Genomic DNA, 22,065 nt, shown 5'->3' with positions numbered 1-22,065 from the left:
AGCTTAGTATTCTCCTTACTAATAGGGATTATCAAGTCTTCACTTGCCATGGCTTCTGATTCACTAGCACACTGATAATTTGCTCCACTAAAAATCTTGTGCAAATCCTTTTATTCTTGAACTTTAAATCCTGTATTTAGTCCTTGAATCAGGAATTTGACAGACCTAAAACCAAATTCTGCAAACCCTTATAAATATTAAAGATTTCTACATTGTTGCCAATTATGTGGTTTCTGTGTGGACAACCAGACTTTCCAGGGCCCGTTTGTGCTGCTCTCACAGGATCAATAAATCAGCAATTTCCCAGACTCCCACACCAGTACTGTGCATTGTTAACACTAATACTGTGTTTTATAAATGGCAATAATTTTCACTCAAGTGAATGAGGTGACATTGGATAAGGAAGCATGACAACACTGGCTCAGCTACTTCGCTCTTATCTTTAAAGTTCAGTGTTTGAATTGGAAGGAGGATTAACCTGGTGGGTAGCGGGGAAGCAATTAGAGGGAGCTAATGTTTCACCTCTATCTTGGTGATGAGGGTGCAGGGACACGGAGAGGGGTTTGAGGAGACATTTGATAGGGGAAAATTGAAGCTGGGAGTTTTCTTTGCTGTTTAGATTCTGGCATACTGGGCTATTTTGATGTGGTCAATTCAGATCTGGTGCTGGATGACCAAACTGATTGTACACCAAATACAATCAAGTTTGTCATGCATTGGATGTGAGGGATGCAGATGGGTCCACACCACAGGCAACAACTGGGATGGGAGAGAGTAAGTATTTTTCTGGGGACAGGAACATCAAAGCTAGAGGTGAGGGAGTTTTTGGCTCAAAACAACAGTGTAATGACGAATGGAAGGCCAAATGATAGGCAGTTGGGAACTTGAAAGTGCAACTGTAAGTTGTAGACAATCAACATCGTTTGGGAATTTGTTAGAATTTTTCATCGATTTGGATGATAATGTTAAGTGCAAGACTGCAATTCAACTAAAACCAGTGTGGATTCCTGCCTGAACATAGTTCAACATAGTTCTTCAGTTCTACATATGGTACTGCATCACCAACTCTTCTGAGGTTTCCTGAGTTTATGCCTTCTATTGGCTATACATAGCAAACATAGCTCACAGCCATAACTCTTTTTGTGTGCTTCTGTTACACAACCAAAAGACAACATTTGCGCAATTACACTGGATGAGAAATGATGTCAATTAAGAAGAAAAAAGAGCCATACTAAAAATACATTGCTGTACATACTTAAAACTCCTTTCTATATAGTTATTTTAAGTTTGGTTTCCTGTTCCTTCCATATGTCTTTCTGGTATCAGCTTGCATCTTATAAATTTCCTAATCTGAGAAATTTAGCACATCTAATGTTCTGATGAAAAAGTTGGTTTTACTGAGATTGTAGAAACCGGAGTTGTTATTCTAGTGATTTTGGTAAGGAAGTCGTTCTGTAGACATTGAGATCTACGGTGTGAAATAGTATTCTTAACATTTAGGTTATACATTGAGACTTGAAGCTATAGTTTTGGCAAATGATTACTTAGTTTTAATTCCTGAGAATGAACAATGCAATTGGTACTTAGCAAGCAGCTACTATCCTTCCAAATGACTCAGCTTGATAGGGTTACTTTGTGACCAAAAACAATATTTCCCATGCCACAGGGAGCCAGCAAGCCAACTGAAAATTCCAGTCGATCTCTGACAATAGGTCATTACCTCCCCTTAATTGGCTAACCGCCACTTGTGGCAAATTGGCACACCCGTCAATGGTGCGAAGTTTCACACCTGCCCACTTTCATAGTTGCCCCACCCATGTGGAGACACAAATTTTGCCCAGTGCATCATCCTCCATTTCTCAAATTGTGCATCCTTACAGTCAATCTCCATAAATAGCATAACCAATTTATTTTCAACTGGTGGCTATTGTTATGCTGTTTACTCAGGTCCACTGGGTTTATTTCACCCAAGATCACTACAGCCAGAAGATATTAGTCTTAGCTAGATTTGAAACCAGGTCTCAGAGGTAAAGAAAGCATCTACCATCAAATTAATTTCTTACTATTAATTTCAGTTGAACTGGATTATGAACAGATACAGTAACTGGGCACATGTTCAGAAAGCAGATTTTCAAAGCCTCCGAAATATTGTTTTAATCTATTGCTTTTAGAGTGTATACACAAGAATTTGTTATATTATACAGTCACGAGTCACTTTAGTTAATATTATAACTCCTGCTACTTTGAAAGACACAGAGACAGAGTTTCTGAAGAATAATGTACTCAAATCTGTCACAATATTTGGTACTTACTGCTTGGAAACATATGGCTGTGGAAATCGCATAGATGACTGTATCTGCATGCGCAACGTATGGACATTTTCCTGCTTCAATGCCTTTGAAATACATTGTCTGCCAGCAAAAAATGAATTCCAATTATTTACAGAAGTAATCTGACCACCATCATTTTAATTTTAATACCGGAATTTTCAGTATCCCAACAACTATGAAAAGGATCCAATATCTTGCAATATGTTACATATTTGAACTCATCACAAACCACTGCTGGCAATCCCCTCGCGTGAGGTTCAAGTGATCAATAATGTCATTGGCCATTTGGCAAAACTATTAAAACCGTGACTCTTGAAATGAGTGCAGTCTTGTATAAGGTAACAGAGCATCTGACAGCATAAGAACTTCCACGAGCAGGAAAACTATTCATAATTAATAGTATTGCCTCTCTTTCCTGGGACAATTGGCCTCAATGCACTAGAGTTAGGAGAGAGAAACACATATTTGATAGTTATCCAATGAACACTGCTTGAAGCACGTGTGTGAAAGAGGGCAGGATAATGCTCAGCTGTGATGCCTCATGGTTTTACAGCCTACTGACACGCACACTGCCAAGCCTCACATAGGGATAATGTTAACATGGACAAGGTTCTGAAGGGTGCCAGGCAACAGGAGGAGGAAGAAAACTGGCAAAGAAAATTGTTGAATAAAAACTTGTCAGCTTACTCAAGCTATTGCACAAAATTAAGAAAAAAGGATGGAATAGTAAAGAAATTATCCTTGTATGTTTTGACTTTTTTTAAAAAGAATTTCCAACTGTATTCCTTCCTAATTTGAGCATGAAATTTCTAATGTTTTGCATCAACTGTATTCACTGGAAATTGACCAAGTTAATTGAAGGAGGTGCTCTGAGACCTGAGGCCTATGAAGTCAGTACCATGCTGGTAGACCCACCAAATTCAAAAACAAGAACCCAGAACTAAGCAAATGGACAGGCTGTTCCTGCTCACAATCTCAAGCTGGCCGTGTGCTGAATGAGAACCTGAAAAGGAGAGAGAGGCAGCAGCAGCACTGGACAGTAATGAAGAACTACCACCCAGGCCTGTTTTCACAGTGCACATCAGTAGTGGCAAGTTGCAAAAATGGGAAACCAGCTCTTGAAGCAGCAATAGACCATAACTGGACCAGGAGAAAATGAGTGGTCCTACAAACATATTTGAGGTATAGAAGCTTTAATTTGATTATCACGATTCGATTCAATATGGCTTTATTCAGGGACCATTTGTAGCTCAAATTCAATATAATTTATGTAAAGGCTCCTATATATCATTTTTTTCTCTTTTCATGTGCTGAAGTACCAGATGAGTATCTCCAACATTTCCAATTCATCTTTCATATTTTTAGTATTTTAGTTTATTTTCCTTTATCTTTCCTATGATTAAATTTTATTAAACAAAGAGGATTTTTTTTAAAAATCACAATTTTTTTTAAGCTTCAACGACTTGTATTTATCCACTGCAGTAAACTATGGCTGTTCATAAACCTACATATAACCACAGAAAATAAAAGGTTAAAGGGAAGCCTTAAATTTATTACCTTTCACTTGCAAGAAGCATTCTGCTTCACAAGGATTAGCTTTATTGGAATGATAAAATTATATTTAGCAAATTAAAAGAGGTAACACAGAAGCATTTTTTGTTTATCTGGGATGCAAATCGCTTTTAGCCTGAATTTTAAGACCAAAATTGAATTTTTCCAAGGGGCTGATGCATTGGGAAAATAAACAGTATCGGGAAACATACTGTAAATCTAATATTCTTAACAGAGATGTCTGATAAACAGGTCAGGAATCTGGTTGGACATTGCTCAAGATCTTCCCGGAGGCAGCAAATTAAGTTTCCTCTGAGAGCCCCATCCAAGTAAGGATAGTGGGCAGACTAGGGAAGCAGAAGATCCAATCGGAAGGCCCACTGCAATGTCCCAATGGCAGTCCCACCAGAAGCAGTGAGCACTGCTGAGATAAGCAGGAGACTGCAAGGGCACATCAAAATGGAGGCGTACTCTACAGCACGGCATGAGATTAAAACTCACACATGGCCACAGCTGTCAGACCATCATCGTGAAGGGGGAATCCTCCTCAGGGTGGCTTGCGATTGCAGCTGTGACTGTTGCATCACAGCAGGTCTGGGTCGGAGTTATCGAGAGGAGCCATCGATAGACCTGATCTGCCACAGGGAGGCTACCTCCATTCAAATGGCAGGTTCCAGGCTCAACAGGTGGTGCATCTGCCATCATCTCACCACCTCTCTCAACCCCTCCACTGAGTCTTGTCTGCTTGTCTTCTAGCCATTTGCAGAAAAGTTCTAATTGCTTCCCAATCTTTCCCACAATTGAGCCATTTATGGACCAAACTGGCTTTCCATGATGCTGGAGAGGTAGACTCTGCCATGTTCACCTCAGCTCCAGCAAGATGGCTCAGAGGTGGCAATGTGTCAACCTGATGTGCTATATTCCAACTTTCCTCCCAGTCCTGCCTCTTAACCTGCCTATCTGGGACCGGAAAAACTCAGCCCCATATCTCTCCCTTTCAAATTACCATCACCATCCTCAAAATGACTTCTCCTTGACTTATTTGCCTTCTTTAATTACCAACTCACCTCTCGCCTCTCTTTCTTCTCTAAGGTTCTTGAGTGTGTCATTAACTCTCCCTCAACTTCCCTTTCACAACTGGCCAAAGTAACAAATTGCATTCTCTGTGACTAAGATCCTATTTGTTAATCCCCTCTGGTGTCCAGCTTCATAGATTTATCCTTGTGTGGTTACACTCCAAGCTATTCCACTACATCAAATGTTTCTCTTTCATTCACACAATCAGCTCCAGGGTTTCTTTCTCCCCATCTTTCACCGTCTCTTTTTCTTCACCTTAAGTGTTTCATTTGATGATCATTCTTATAAAGGGTCAGTTTCTACATGTATGTTGATTATATCTCTCCAACCTCTTCACTACCTCTGGGCTGTTAGGCTCCATGTCTGACAATAAAGGTGTGAATGAGTCAAAATTTTCTCCCAGTGATAACCCATCATTTTCAGAACTTATCATGAACCTCACTTTTTTTGCCACTAACCCCACCTCCCTTTCCTGGCCATTCACCTAGGCAGAATCAGGTAATACAAAACCTCAGCATCCTCTTGCGAACCGATTCTATCATCAAGACTGCTTACTTTCCACTCCTGCAACATCACCCATTTCTACCCTACATCCATCCCATTGCCAAAAACCCCAGATCTGCCCTTTTGTTCCACTAAACTCAAATCATCCAATGTCCTCTTTGCTAGCCTCCCAATCTCACTTTTCATAAACTGCAACTCATGCATGATTTAACCAATTGTGTCTTTTCTTGCCTAAACCTTGCTTGGCCACCATCCTCATCCTTGTTGATCTACCCGTCTCCCAATGTATTGAATGGAAAATATCTACCCTCATCTGCAAATCCCTCCATGTTTTATCCCACCTATGCTACCTTAGATCTCTTCCTATATCTCAGGTTTCCAGATTCAGGCCTGCTATTCACCCCTTCCACCTCTTGTCCCCACATATATGGCACAGCTTCAGTTGTTTTGGTCCTACTCTGTAAATCTTCCTTATTGCACTCCGCTGCCTGCCCTCTTTTCTGCCCCCAGAAACCTAATCAAAATCTAGCTCACCAATCATGCTGTTGGTCACCCTCCAAATCTTACTCATTAAGATTCAGAATTGTTCCAATATCAGAAAATGCTGGAAACACTCAGCAGGCCTGGCAGCTTCTGTGGAGAGAGAAGCAGTTTATGTTTCAGTCTGAGGTTCTGATAAAAGATCACAGGCTTGAAATGTTGGGCTACGATTTTAAACAGTTGCGGAGGAGGGACTGGAGGCAGATGGCCCACAATTTCCTGTCATCAACGTCTGGTGTGATGGTTTACTGGCATGTTCCCACCTCTGAGCCATTTTGGAACATGCCAGTTTGCAGGGGTGGCGGTGGGGGGGGGGGGGGGGGGGGATTTGCCCACACATGGCAGGTAACAAATTAGGCATCATTAAGGGTCTATTAAGGCAACTCTGCCAATGCTGATTGGGGCATGCAGGCTTCCTGCTGCGGCCAAAATGCTCCATGTACCATTTTTGATCCCCCCCTCAACCTTCCTGTCCCTGTGGCCACAATCATGTAATGGACACAGTTGTGGCTGCTGGCTGTCTTGTGAAGAAGTTCCTCCACAGTCATCTGGTGCCTGTGGCCAGTTTTACTTTCACCTTTTCAGTGTTCAGATGGCATCTCTCTCTACCGTACATCAGCTGCTCCCACCTCTGATGATGGGTTTGCCAATCTCTCGGGGCTGGATGGCCATACATTGGCCTTCCAGCTTCAGGAGCCCACCCAGAGTCTTTAACTGAATGGCGAATGTTCCCAGGCTACTAATTGGCCAGCTCACCAAAACCGGGTTGCCTTAGCTGCCGATGCAATTCAGGGCTTAGACCTAGAAATGTGTCCGATGTCAGGGATCTCAAACTTCAGAACTAAAATCTGTCCTATTAACTCTCTCTACAGGTGCTGCCAAACTTGAGTATTTCCAGCACCTCCTGTTTTCATTTCAGATTCCCAGCATTTACAGTATTTTGCTTTTGTATTGTTACTTTATCTTCCCTCTGTAAAATATCTTGGAAATTTCTGTAGATAAATGTAAATTGTTGCTAAAAGTGAAACTGATGTGAAAGAGAACAAACAAAATAATAAACAGAATAAAGAGTAAGAAAGGTAAGTAGAGAATCAGAGGGAAAGATTTTTTTTGCAGACTTAGCACAACCAATATTCTTAGCTGAATTTCTTGATTTGACCCAGCTTGAAAATGTTTCAGAACTAATGAATCTGTTGGCTACATTCAAATTATTGTAAAGAATAATAATTGGCATGAGCCAGCCTCGAGTGTTGAGATATGGATAGGCTTCCATGTTCCAACTATCATCTCACCAGTGGTTGCACCAATGATTGAGACAGTCTATAACATTATTTAAAGGGAATTGGATATTTTTATGAGAGGGAAGAATATAGTACAATATGAAGAAAGAATAGGTAAAATACAGCATCAGTTTAAGCTGAGGAGCTAGCACCTACAAAGGCTTTGACCTCAACTCCAGTTTCCTGCCTGCCTGCTCCCCATATTCCTTGATATCCTGAGAGATCAAAAATCTCTATCTCTGTTTATCTCAGCCTTAAATATATTCAATCATGAAACAACTACAACATTCTGAAATAGAGAATACGAAAGTTTCACAGCTCTGAATGGTAGAGCAGTCTCAAGGGGCCACATGGTCTATATTTGCTTCTATTTTTTATGTTTGTATACCTCCATTGGAGACCTGTGTGGGTGGGGAATGGGAAATATCTACCACTAGCCTTTTGGGCTTCCCTGGCTTTGTTCCTTGCTCTCTCAGATCCACTGTCTAAAAGAGCCAGGTGCAAAGGCTAGAACAAATATTTTCTTGAGTGCCCGCCAGGGCATGGGAGAGAAGAGAATGAAAAATATCGGGGCATTGTATCTATTTTTAAAGTCAGTTTGTGTCCATCCATTTGTGAACTCTTGTTAAAAAGCTACAGGAAAATAAAGTGACTGAATCCCTCAAGAAATCCATAGGCAATATAAAGAGGATGTTAGCCTGGATTGTGTGCTTCCAACCCTTTCACTCTTCTTCCAACCATTCCCAAGTTACATATGAGAGAAAAATCTTTACCATTTAGTAAGGAGACAGACAAAGATGTGATCACATTTTTTAAACTTAGCTAACAAAATACTATGGTCTATATATGGAAACATCCAGACTGCAACACATATGTATAAAAAAAACTTCTGCTTTTACCTCCACGAGTTTAGAAGCCAGGTACATGGAGATGGATGTGCTTTTGTAAAACATCATTGACATTCCTGCTAAGAAACCTGCATAAAAATATTAAGAATGTAATTGACCATTGGGTGAAATTTTCCACTCCCACCAGCTGCAGAAATCGTGGCGGCCGATGGCACTAAATTTGGCGTGATGGGAAGATTCAGTTTCCTGCCGGCGGGAAATTAGTTTGGAATTTTGTTCTCTTGACTTTGATGGCAGGTCGAAGGTGGCTCGAGGTTCCCATAGGTCTATGTCGGGAGCCACATTTGATTCATTTGCATCTCATGAATGCTCATTAAAAGGCCAATCCGCTGGAATTACATTCCCCTGCCAAATTAAGTACCCCGCCAGCTGATCATTAGAACAATCTGTCTCCCGATTGTATATAAATGGCGTGCACCTGGCCAGCTTCAGTCCGTTCCGAGCTGAGTAGATGCTGCTTTTCCCTACCTTTAAGAGCAGTGCGGCGACATTTTGGGTCCTTGTATCACAAGCTGTGCCAAGGCTGGACAGGGGGAGGCAGGTTTATAGGGGGAAGGGGAGGGAGAGTGTCTGGGTTGGTGTGGGGAAGTGTCTGGGAAAGGAGAGGGGCAGGGGGCTGGGGGTTGGGCAGGGGGGGGCAAGTGTCTTAGTGGGCAGGGTCAGTGGTGAGGTACTGGGGGGAGAACTTAGGCTACTGGTGGTAGGAGGGAACAGTCACAGTCAGAGGGGGAAGTGAGATACTGTACGGTGGCAGGTCCAAGGTGAGAGTCTGCTAAGTGAAGGTCTCATCGGGTGGGTCACAGAAGGGGACGAGGCAAGTGGCTCGTTTAACAGGCGGGGGCAGGGTCAGGGTGGACATGGGGACGGTATCAGGTGTTGGCTCTGAGGGGAGGAAAGGCATGTGGAGGTGGATCGTTATAGAGTCCAGGGTAACGGAAGGAGGTTCAAGGGTAACAGAAAGGAGAGGAGTGGTGATATTCAGTGGGTTTATGGTAACGGGTGCAAGTTAATGGGTGACAGGGGGAGGGTAGAAGGTGGTGGAGCGTGTCTGAAAAGTTACGTACACCATTTTCTCAAGGCTGTTCTGGACAACACAGCTGCTGTGCACATGTGAATTCACAAAGTGATAGGAGGGTCTTTTCAATTGGGTGGAGTTCAAGGTCAGTACAAGTGGCTGACCAAAGGGACATCCTAATAACTATGAGGCAAATGGATGTCACAAATGCTCAGATGTGTTCTCCTCTCTCTGTTATTGGTCCTGGCTGACAAGCGATTATCTGGTTAGTCTTTCTATACTGTCAAGGCAATGGCTTCTCTATAGAGTCTCGAGGGTAATGGAGACAAGTGGAAAAGTGTCCACGTGAGGCTTCTTGCACATTGCTCTTTGACCAGGGGATGAGAGCCAAGTCTCCATACACATTCATGTATGAACGGGAGGAACATCCATCTCTGGTCCTCCAGGATGTCCTTTACCTGGAAGGGGTGGGGTGGAGATGCCATGTATAGAGAGAGGCCAAATGAAGGGCTTAACACTTGTCTGCAGGCTTTGAGATGGAGGGAAATCTGTAAAGGACATGCTCAATAAATGTATCACTTCAATTCATTCACACATCCACTGAGGCATCGATGATAAAGGCTGTAGGCAGCCCTGCCTCAGTAATGGCTCTCATCCTGATGAGATGGAGGGCCTGTTGCCTGTTGGCACAGGGCAAAGAGGACCAAGGACCTGAGCAGCAAAAGGCAGTGAGGTCTCTACATGGTTAAAATGCAGGCGAACATGGGCCACTGCAATGTCAAGTATTGGCCCAACCATGGGCGTATTGCCACTGGTACTGTTATCTAGAGATGAGTGAGAAGCAATGCCAAAAGTGCCCTCGCATGTCCTGGGATGTGGTTGCTCACATCTGCAAGCTTCTTTATTACATGCTGCGGCCGCAAGGACTCTGGAGGAGTAATGCAGAGCTCCTGGCCTGCAATGAGTGAATGCCTGCCCTGCTGCTCTTTAAATATGGCACCAGAAACTTTGAAAGCGAGGTAACAGCAGGCCAGGCAACTTCCTGCCTGCCCCGCCATGAAATTTGCTGAGCTCCTCGCAGCTGCGTAATTAATGAGCTGAAAAGCAGAAGATCGCATGTGTTCACCCACCCCGCCACCCAGAGGGAATCACGCCAACTTTCCCACCCACCATTGCACAGTCTCCAGAACAGAAATTCTGTCCATTCTTACAAATAGCAATAGTAATCCAATGTAAAACCTTTGGCTCCTCTTAACATCTTGGGTTGCACTGTATACAGCTCTATAAATACTGTAACCTTATAAAAATATTTGGACTGCAAAATATACACTTTCACACTGAAAGCCACCTTGGAAGACACAATATTTGTCAAGCTGGGTGTGAAAATGATATCACGTGCAGTTTCCATCTGAGATCGCATGCACTAGGGATTAGCCAGGGCATCAGTTTTATTTGTTCTTCCACTGTCAAATACATATAGTGTTCAAGATTTGTCTCAAAGTATAGTTAGAACAATTGCAGAGCACATGGCATTGTCACACTCAAATTGTGAGAGTATAAGTGCCATGTGTAAGAATTAGGATATTATAAGATGTTAAAAAGCATTTTTTGGACTTCTGTTTGCTATCCCTCCTTTCAATCTGCATTATATTATAAGCCTGACTCTTGTAGCCATGTGCAGAAAGCCTTTGTTAAGGAGAGAAAGAACTGAAAAAATATTATTACTCTCACCAGCAATCAGTGCATGAAGTTCATCGTCCAAATTTCTCACCCATCGGAGGAAGCAACTTGTACCCTTGACATGAAATAAAAATACCAGGATCAAATGGCTTCTGCCTGTGATACAGCAAATTGCTGTCAGAACTATTTCTTTGGTAAATGCCTTCTCTCAGACTCTGGAAAGCAAAGAACTACCAAACACCTTGCTAACATAAAGAAAGTCAGTAAGTAATGTTTCAGATGGATAAAAATTGAACAAAGTTCTGAAACTGGTTGGAAATTGCTGAAAAAAAATCACCGTGTGAACAAAATATGCTGTTATTTATGTGCAAATTGGCCAGGGAGTTCAGGAATTGAGAAAGATATCGAGTTGCGAATCTTCAGGCGATTTAGCCGCTATGCCATTTGCTTGCCCTTAGCTTCTCTTTTTTGCACATTAATTGCCCATTAAACTTGCCAGAGAAAATCTAATAAATAATACTGTAAGCACCTTTTTAACAATGTGATAATTGTTAATGGCTGCCCATCAATTCCTTTGGCATAGAAAGTGAACAGTTTAAACTGTGGTATCTCATTCCAACAATGTGACCATTGTTAATGACTAGGCATCAACACCTTTGGAGAATTTTAAAAAGGACAAATTTTAAAAAAACGTATATTTCCTTTTCTATTTTTTATCTCTTAAATCAAATTTAGCTTTCCCTCTTATCTTCCACTTTCTGTAACTGATTTGACTGCAATTTACCCATTCTAGTTCATATGCCTCCCTCTGTCCATTTCTCAATCATACAATCTCAATAGTTAAGGAGATACACCATTGATCTCCTCATTCACTAAGGTCCCAGATGCCCTATTACCCTCACTATTCACAACTTTGATGTATTCCACTTGAGCCATGTTAATGGGCAGAAGTTTGCTCTCAGCAGTAGATGAACAGCACTAGCCTTTCGTTATACTTACAACTTTTCACAAACTTCCTATGGGGTTTTGCACTGGAATGTGGTGTGATTAAAAAGCCATTTTAGATTAGTGTCTTCAATAGAGGATCTGGCACCTGTGCGAACATGGCAGGCAACTTAACAAATCAGATTGAAGAATCATTACTGAGCTGTGCAGAATTTGAACTAGAAAGTGCCAATTGGAATATTCAATTCAGTGTCAAATTATGTCGTTGAAGTGAAATAAGGAGGGAAAGAAAGATGGGATTAAAAGTAAAAGGTAAAGGAGCCTATAAGTAAAAAGAGAAGTTTTATTTAAATTTTATTTTTCTTAAATTTCTAATAATAATTAAAATCTGAAGGAATAAGAATGCACACTTGTAAAAGTGAAGTTTCCAGTGCCAGAGAGGATCTATGGCAGTAATTAAGATTCATCACGCTGTTAGAAATTTACCTGCACTGGAATAAATAAGCTCTAACATTTTCTGGTGAGTTTAGTGCATACATATCAAGAGCATGCAGCAAATCCACATAGTTCAATGCCAAGTCCACTTTTGGTGGAGCAAGGCAACCCAGACAGTAACTTCTTGACTTCCACAGTCATTGTCCAATATACACTTTAATAATGATAAGCAGTGTTAACCTCACCATTATTTGTACAGCAAAATATGGTCCATAATGTATGGATTTCAATACATATTAATTTTTTTCTTTTCCATGTTAATAGTCAGTCAATTATAATTTTTTTCATTTATTTTCCTTGGAAAGAATTTTCCCCCTGTCGGGAGGGGGATGTTCAGGAGTGGGCGCACCTCTGATCGGCACCCCTGATCGGGGGGGGGGGGGGGGGGGGGGGGGGGGGGGCTGTGGGGGGGAGTGCCGCCATTTCACTTGGGCAGGTCAATTAAGGCCCACCCAGCATGACATCTGCCAGGAAGTGCTATGCGCTCCCTGTGCAGGGCAGGGGTGGGGGTGGATTCCCTAAGCCGAGAATGCACTCTTTCACGCAAAAGAGCGCACTCATTTCCCTGAGGCTAAGTGTTACCTCAGGGAGATCGGTGCCAAATTCAAAAATGTGAAACATAGAAAAATAAAAATTCCCTGACATGTCCCCTCATGTGACACTATCACATGAGTTTGGACATGTCCATCACTTTTAATTAAACTTTATTACATTTTTTAAAACAACATGAAACCTCATCCCACCTGTGGATGAGGTTTAATTCTTTTTCTGAAGCCCGCCAGGGCTCCCGGCCTGCCCACAAAGCTTAAGGTTGGAAGGGCAGGTCCTTTAAGAACTTCAATTAGTTTTTAAATGGCCTCAATTGGCCGTTGACAGGTCAGCAGGCGCACAGCTGGTTCGGCTGCGCCCCCGCCGATCTGAAAATTGAAAAGGCGCGGGGTAACGTCAGGAGTTCCACCCGACGTCATCCCACTCTGCTACTCATATTCTAACTTGCAGAAATTGCTATTCCCTCAAAACCCCTGTGCTCAATAATCTACATTGATTCCAAGTTCATCAGCAACTCGAGTTTAAAATTCTCGTTCTTGTGTTGAAATCTCTCCAATGGCCTTGCATCTCCTAATCTCTGTAACCTCTCCAACACAGCAGTCATCTGAGAACTCTGCATTCCTCCAGTTCTGGCATTTTGTGCATCGCCAACTTCCTTTGTCTTAACACAGAAACAAAAATACCTGGAAAAACTCAACAGGTCTGATAACATCTGCGGAGAGGGATACAGTTGACGTTTCGAGTTTGTATGACCCTTCATCAGAACTAAAAAATATAGAAACCGAGATGAAATATAAGCTAATAGATGGCAGTGGGACACCAGCTTATATTTCATCTCATTTCTATATTTTTTAGTTCTGATGAAGGGTCATATGGACTCGAAATGTCAACTGTATCCCTCTCCGCAGATGCTGTCAGACCTGCTGAATTTTTCCAGGTATTTTTGTTTTTGTTCTAGATTTCCAGCATCTGCAGTATTTTGCTTTTTTCCCTTGTCCTAACACTGACAGCCATGCCTTCAGCTGTCTAGCCCCCAAGCTCAAGAATTACCTTCCTAAGCCTCTATGTGCACTTTAACGATGCTCCTTAAAGCCTACCTCTCTGGCATAGTTTTTGGTTACTTATTCTAACATCTCTTACTTTTGCTCAGTCTCTCTTGTTCCAACACTGTATAACATAAACATTGGGGAACCAAGGTATTACAACACTTGGAAACTGACCAAAAATCAAGTTTGAATATGAAACTTCCAAGACAGAAAGAGAACATACGGTGAAGTTTTTAAAATTTGGTTTCTGCTACAAATTCAATTCTTACCAACCAAACTACTACTAGAGAGTTGGCACTGAACTACGTGGATTTGCTGCATGCTCTTGATATGTACGCACTAAACTCGCTAGAAAATGTTCGGGCTTATTTATTCCAATGCAAGTAAATTTCTAACAGCATGACGACTCTTAATTACTGCTAAAGACCCACTCTGGCACTGGAAAATTTACTTTTACAAATGTGGATTCTTATTCCTTCTGATTTTAATTATTGTTAGAGATTTTAAAAAATAAAATTTAAGTAAATTTTTCTTTTTACTTACTGTCTCTTACTCTTAATCCCATCTTTCTTTCCCTCCTTATTTCACTTCCACAACATAATTTGACAATGAATTAAATATCCTAATTGGCATTTTCTAGTTCAAATTCTACATGGCTCAGTAATGATTCTTCAAACTGATTTGTTAAGTTGCTTTGCCATGTTCACAAATTCAATGTAATCGCCACTAGATATAAACAGATGACATGCAGCAGATTCAATGCCTTTTTAGTAACGAACGTGTGTCAGTTATTCACTGAAGCTCGAAGTTTAAACTGTGACAAACATACAGTAGGTTAACCTGAAAACATCAAACACAACAAATCCTAGTAAAACTATAGTGACTGATTAAATGCGATCACACATTTGACAGTCACTGCTACATTTAAAACGTCATTTTACAATAGATCTAGGTCTGATTCTGTATGTTTTTGAAATGGTGAATGACATTTCTTGTGGTGTAAAATAATATTTCATAATATCTTAAGCTACCCAAATCTGAAACATGGTGAATTATCGTGAAAATAGGACTTTTTGCTGATTATGGCAACTGCTTCCTACATTTTACCACAATATGCATTTTCTGTTTATGCTATACCTTGAATACATTTTATATAATCTTATCACATGTGATCAAATCAACAGAATATTTTTGCCAAAAATGCTGTCTATCTTGCAATTTTAATTCCATAATTAATTGATCACCAATAGTGTTACACATTGGGTGTCAAGATCAATATAGTTTTCAGATGAAGTAGAGTTGGAGGGCCGGGAATGCTGATGCAATTCAGTCCTCATTTTAAAGTCTTATATTCTGTCCCTAGTTTAATGTATTTTCATTATAAATTTGTATCTCCATATTTGTCATGGAAACTGATTATATAAATATGTCATTCTGTAATTATAGACCCCTCCCACCTCAAATAGCCATACAACAATGCCTCTAATGATGAGAAAGAGTAAAACTGCAACATGACAAATTAACCTACAGCTTGCATTATAAATGTGGAGATAGGAATTTATAATGCAAAAGTTGTCATGAAACACAGACATTTTTAAAAATATATTAATATAAATGGTAGTAATGAGAAAACTTATGCTAATATCACAAATTGAAAGGTTTAGTTGGATTTGGGAGGAATGGTCTGGTTGTACTGAACATTGTAGCACAAATAATTAGTCTTGTAGGAAGTGAGGATGCAGGTTTGACCCTCACGCTACTCCGCTCCCAATCTTAGTCAAGCCGCAGAACCATTGAAACAACTGAGGTTACACACAGGGGGGTCATTCAATCTATCATGTCTATGCTAACTCTTCCACAGAGAAATACCAAACTAATCGGAAAGTTCTGCTTATTTCCCATAATCCTGCATCCCACGCTATTTAAGTATTTATTTATTTTTCTCTCAAAAGATGCAATGGTCTTTATTCCAATTATTCCATGTTTCAAACCATTTCATACCATAACAACACTGCAAAGAAAAAATTCTCCTAACCTCTCCTCACTCTTTTTTGACAATTTTAAATGAAAGATCCATTTGACCCTTAGCAACCAGAGAAAACAGGGTGAATAGGAAAAGACTATAAAAACCATCACTTGGTAGTACAGGACTTCAATTTACTGAAAAGAGATGCATGTTACTGAACATTTCATCTTGTACTCATCAGGACAAATGCAAGAATGCCAAATTTCAAACAATCACAACAATTTATACTACAGGAGAAAAGGGTACTGACTGGTTAGCAAGTTCTCAATGGCTAAGGCTTTGACATGGAGAAAGCAATGGGGAACAATCGGTTCCGAAGCTTCCAGGTATTTCAAAAGAGCCGCAAGACTCGAAGATATTCCTTTCATTTGCAGAGAACAGGTCCCTGTGTATGAAAGTATGCCGCTTCTAGCAACAGTAAATGAACCACGTTAGGAAATCTTTCAAATTATTTTAAAACATCTTAAAAGTCAGCTTTCTTTCCTTCAAAGCAATTCATCAGAGTATTTCAAATCCCTCTAGTAGAACCTTACAGCACAGGAGGCAGCCATTTCAACCTGTCATGTCTTTCCCAGCTCTTTGCAAGAACAATCGTGCTTCGCCCCATGCCCAGCTTTACGTTTGCAACGCTGGAAGTTCTCCATTCTCAAATATCTGTTCAACTCACTTTTAAAATTATTTATGGAATCTGTTTCCACCAAATTTTCAGGTAGTTTGCTCCAGATCCCAACATCTCTCAGTGAAAACATTTCCCCTCATCTCCCCTTTAGACCTTTTCCGATGATTTTGAATCTATAACCTTTAGTTATTGGTTCATTCGCCAGAGGGAATAATTTTTCTCTACCAAAACCGCTCCTCATTCTGAAAACCTCATAACATTCTTAGTTCCAAGGAGGATAGATTCATCACAATCACTTCTCATTTAAATCTGGTGAGTGCATGATGCATGCTCCCCAAAGCTTCTTACTGTGTTTTAATATGGTTCTGGTACAAAAATACATTACTGTTTCCACTTTCAAATAACAAATTCATTATTTGTTCTTCATGAACTTGAATGTACTGTCTTACCTTCCTGAACATTTCGTGTAACAAACAGGTTCAATGGAATCTCTATTTCTCTTCATGTTAGGGTTTTTCTACAGTAATCATATCTCCTAATTTTGTTTTTCTCCCCCGTTTGTTTTATGTTTACCAATCGTCTTCTATTCTTCAATGAATCGTCAAACATCTTTCCTGTTTTTGACCTACTCCCAAACTTTCCTAATTGATCATTCCTTCCAAACCTGCTCTCCTGAAATATGGAATATATTCATTTTCTTTTCCTTGTTTAAGTTATTGTCACATTATTGAATCCAATGCCAGTCTGATTAGTGTTTCATAAATTATTAAATCTGTCGTTCAAATTGCAGTTTTCCAGAATTTCAGTCTCACAATGGAGTAAACCAGTAATACAGGCTTTGCATATTATTATTACCTTGTAAATACTGACAAAGGATCCTAGAAAAGCTCCAAGTTGGAAGTTTTCTTTATTGTACAAAGCAGACAGCAGTCGTGATGGCTTTGTAAACAGGTGTCTAAGTGCTGATGGAATACGAAGGCAGCACTGAATAAGGTAACCAACACTGAACATCCGTATAAAACCCTGGAAAAGAGATATTTTTAAAAGATTTTGAAATAGCATGACATGCAAGGCAACTGATTACATTTTCTTTATCTCTGGATTGAATTTCTATTGTAAAATAGAACATTGTAGAAAGTTAGCACCAAGTGAATAATGAATGCTTCATAAATCAACCAAAAGGCTGTGATTAAGGTTGTCATAATTTATTTAACCAATGCAGCCTTACATGTACTCTTTAAAAAAAAATCTCAAATGGAATTGTATTTAATATAGAAACGGAAAGTGCTACAGTTCTGAAGAGGAGTCATGTTGGACTCGAAACGTTAACTCTGTTTCTCTCTCCACAGATGCTGCCAGACCTGCTGAGTTTTTCCAGACCTTCTGTTTTTATTTTAGATCTCCAGCATCTGCAGTATTTTTGCTTTTATTCAAATAGAATGCTAATGGACTTATTTGAACTTTTAAAAACCTTTCGCCATTATCCAAGTATGATAGTGTCGTGATTACCTTACTGGATCGTGATCCAGACAATAGGAGTACAAAACCTATCATGGTAGCTTGAACATTTGAATATATTTAAAAAATAAAATTGGCAAACAAAATGAGTAAAGAGTGATCATGAAGCAGTCAGATTGACATAAAAACTGTTATGACCGATAGAGTTTATAAGACGGTTATGTTTAAACTGTTTCTTTCAATTAAGATAAAACAGAATGCCCTGGAATGGGGGATGGCGTGAAGTTGTACCGAACTCTGCCTGGTGACAGACCCATGTGATCTGGTTCCCATGGAGACAAGAGTCTCATTTCAAACCCTATTGAAAGTCAGGTGCGAGCTTTAACACCCGAACACAAAGGAGAAGGTCTTGTTCCTTATGGACTCTCAGTCAGTCAGACCACTGTTTTGGGGGAAAAACACCCACAACTGGTACTGCTATGCCAAGTAGAAGAAAAGGGCTACTTCTGGGGTAACCACCACGTAGAGGGCTGGTGAGGACAGAACTCATGGTCCAGGAAACAGGGATTGTGAAGAGTTAGAGACCATGGAATCACCAAAGGGAACCTTACAATAGGAAGTCTATTCAAATATATTCAAAGGATTGAGTGAAGGAACTTTGTTTAAAAGGATAGTGGAAGATTCACCTTGGTGAAACAGAACAGGAAGGAGAGATTCTGTTAAGAGTCATGAGGAACTTTGGAATTTAATTCATGATTACATATCTATGGAGAACCCAGTATTATGTATAAACGTGGCATGTGGTTTTCAGTTGTGTTAAGAAGTTAAATCTTTCCTGTGGTTTAGTTATTAGTTGCCTACCATTAATGTTTAGCTAATGTTGATTTCAGTTGTTACAGTAAAAGTCTTAAACATGAAATCTTGTTGTACGATTCTTTACATAGATCACTGGGGAAATCATCTCATTTTAAGTTATTGGCCTTTCCAGAGATCGTGACAAACTCAACTAGTTCATGAATGGTTGTTGAGGGAAGGAAACCTTCCTGGGCTGGTTTGTATGTGACTCTAGTCCACCACCAACATACTTGACCTTTTGGTCTGGTAACTGAACCACGACACTCCCCTACCCCCATAAGATCCTGCATTGGAATTCTCTACCATGAATTTGGTTACATAACTAATTGTACTAAAAAAAAGTGTAAATGCTAGAAATTTAAAATAAATGCTCAGAAGGTCAGTCATAATCTTTTAAAAAAAAAAGACAGGATATGACATTTTGGGGACATAGCTGTTCTAACAAACTGTAAACAGAAAAAATGCCACAACCTGTCTTTTCTTTAACAGATGGTGACTGATGTGCTGTGTATTTTCAGCATTTTTTGGTTTTAATCTGGTTATAATGACTGACTAGGGTGGACTACCAAATGATCTCTGATGCTGTGTGAAGCAGCAATTAACTCAAAAGCTGCATCACTAAGAAACGGCTGCTTGGCTGTTTGAAATGTCAGTGAGCAGTATTGTTGGACAGCAGAACATCTATCAGCACTTTAAACAGCGGATCAGTAAACTATGTAAAAGCTCTTATGTGTTGCTCAGCCTCTCCTCTTCGGTATACCTGCACTAGTTTAGGACTAGAGTTAATGATCTGGCATTTTGTAATGCTTTATCTTAACACTCTACAAAGTATTTCCATGGATATCCCTTACTGTGTGACCAACAAACTGCCCCTTTGAAATAATATCAGTTTGGTTATTTGGTAAGCTCCACCTAGGACTGGTGGAGGATACAAGGATCCTTCTGAAGTCTGATGAAAGGTCATTGACCTGAAACGTTACCACCGTTCCTCTCTCCACAGATGCTGCCAGAACTGCCGACTTCTTCCAGCGTTTTCTGTTTTTCATTTCAGGTTTCCAGCATCTGCAATTTTTTTTGTTCTTCTAAATTCTGCTGTTCTAATGTAATTCTCCCTTCGAAAAGGTTATTTCATAATTTAAAGGTAGTAATGTGTGATTAGGAAGTTATCTGTTGGTCTCCGATGGCACTATATGTGAATACTTTGAAATCCAGTGCACAGTATTGATAGTTTCCACAGCCCCAATCTTGAGCTTTCTAAATTCCTGCTTCAGCCCTGAAGCAATACTCTACTAGGGACCAGCACAGATACTTCACATAATAAAAAGAGAAGATGCTGGAAATACTCAGCAGTTTGGCAGCATCTGTGGAGAAAGAAACACTTGCAATAAAAAAATAAAGGAAAAGTGACATTCAACTGATTAGGGAAGCAATAGCATTCAAAGAAGAAAACTAACAACTATTCACGAGGGATGCAAGCGATCGTCATTCAGCACACATCTTATTTTAAAGAGCTTAGGTCAGGACTGGCCAGGACTGCTGGCCTGCCCTCTTGACTGGATTTGGTGAAAAATAGCCACAGGAAGGACAGCAAGAAAGAAAATAACTGAAAGATAAGGATTCACATCTTCAATCTCTTGCCCCCACTCAAAAAGGTGACATTAAAAAAAAATTTCATTGTTAGGAGAACCTGCTGTTCGATGAGGCAAGGATAACAATTAAGTTGATGAAAGATCTGGTTAACTGTTTTAAAGCAATTTTAATGTGATGTCATTGTTTAAAAAAATGTGCTAATGTTAGATGATCTGGAATTCTAATGCAAGATCATCAATCTGAAAACTTAACTCTTTCTTTCCTCTCCACAGTTACTGCCTAATCTGTTGAGTATTTCCAGCTTCCGCAATATTTTGCTTTTGCATGTGAAAACGGAACATGGTTTTAAAGAAGCTTTTTTAAAAATTCATTCACGGGATGTGGGCTTCGCTGGCTGGGCCAGCATTAATTGCCCATCCCTAGCTGCCTTCTTGAACCGCTGCAGTCCATGTGGCATAGGTACACCCACAGTGCTGTTAGGAAAGGAGTTCCAGGATTTTGACCCAGCGACAGTGAAGGAACGGCGATAAATTTCCAAATCAGGATGGTGAGTTACTTGGAGGGGAACTTCCAGGTGGTGGCGTTCCCATCTATCTGCTGTCCTTGTCCTTCTAGGTGGTAGTGGTCGTGGGCTTGGAAGCTGCTCTTTAAGGAGCCTAGGTGAATTCCTGTGGTGCATCTTGTAGATGGTAAAAACTGCTGCTACTATGCATGAGTGGTGGAGGGAGTGAATGTTTGTGGATGTGGTGCCAGTGAAGCGGGCTGCTTTGTCCTGGATGGTGTCTAGCTTCTTCAGTGTTGTGGGAGCTGCACTGATCCAGGAAAGTGGGTAGTATTCCGTCAACTCCTGACTTGTGCCTTGTAGATGGTGGACAGGCTTTGAGGAATCAGGAGGTGAGTTACTCGTCGCCTGATTCCTAGCCTCTGGCCTGCTCTTGTAGCAACAGTATTTATATGACTAGTCCAGTTTAGTTTCTGGTCAATGGTAACCCCCAGGACATTGATAGTGGGGGATTAAGTAATGGTAATGCCACTGAACATCAAGGGGCAATGGTTGGATTCTCTCTTGTTGGAGATGGTCATTGCCTGACACTTGTGTGGCGCGAATGTTACTTGCCACTTGTCAGCCCAAGCATGGATATTGTCCAGATCTTGCTGCATTTGGACATGGACTGCTTCAGTATCTGAGGAGTCGCAAATGCACGATGCCCAGAACCAATCATCAGTGAACATTCTCACTTCTGACCTTATGATGGCCGGAAGGTCATTGATGAAGTGGCTGAAGATAGTTGGGCCTAGGCCACTGCCCTGAGGAACATGAGCAGTGATGTTCTGGAGCTGAGGTGACTGACCTCCAACAACCACAACCATCTTCCTTTATGCTAGGTATGACTCCAACCAGTGGAGAGCTTTCCCCCTGATTCCCATTGCCTCCAGTTTTGCTAGGGCTCCTTCATACCACATTCTGTCAAATGCTGCCTTCTTGTCACTCTCACCTCACCTCTGGAGTTCAGCTCTTATGTCCATGTTTGAACCAAGGCTACAATGAGATCAGGAGCTCAGTGGCCCTGGCAGAATCCAAACTTGGCATCAGTGA

General features: G+C 40.7%; 1 protein-coding gene across 2 annotated transcripts in view; it reads right to left on the bottom strand.

Moving 5' to 3' along the window:
- The window catches only part of tmem135 (transmembrane protein 135), a 471,653-nt gene that overhangs the window by 15,189 nt on the left and 434,399 nt on the right, over nucleotides 1-22,065 (bottom strand). For both annotated transcript variants that reach the window (XM_041199702.1, XM_041199703.1), the window contains exons 10-13: nucleotides 17,421-17,588; nucleotides 10,937-11,000; nucleotides 8,182-8,258; nucleotides 2,313-2,411 (exon numbers count right to left, since the gene is read on the bottom strand). In XM_041199702.1, coding sequence (XP_041055636.1) covers nucleotides 2,313-2,411; nucleotides 8,182-8,258; nucleotides 10,937-11,000; nucleotides 17,421-17,588 — 408 coding nt within the window. The remainder of the gene's footprint in view (nucleotides 1-2,312; nucleotides 2,412-8,181; nucleotides 8,259-10,936; nucleotides 11,001-17,420; nucleotides 17,589-22,065) is intronic.

This window comes from Carcharodon carcharias, chromosome 11 (assembly GCF_017639515.1).
Source record: "Carcharodon carcharias isolate sCarCar2 chromosome 11, sCarCar2.pri, whole genome shotgun sequence".
NCBI lineage: Eukaryota > Metazoa > Chordata > Chondrichthyes > Lamniformes > Lamnidae > Carcharodon > Carcharodon carcharias.
This window is presented reverse-complemented; position numbering and strand designations above follow the sequence as displayed.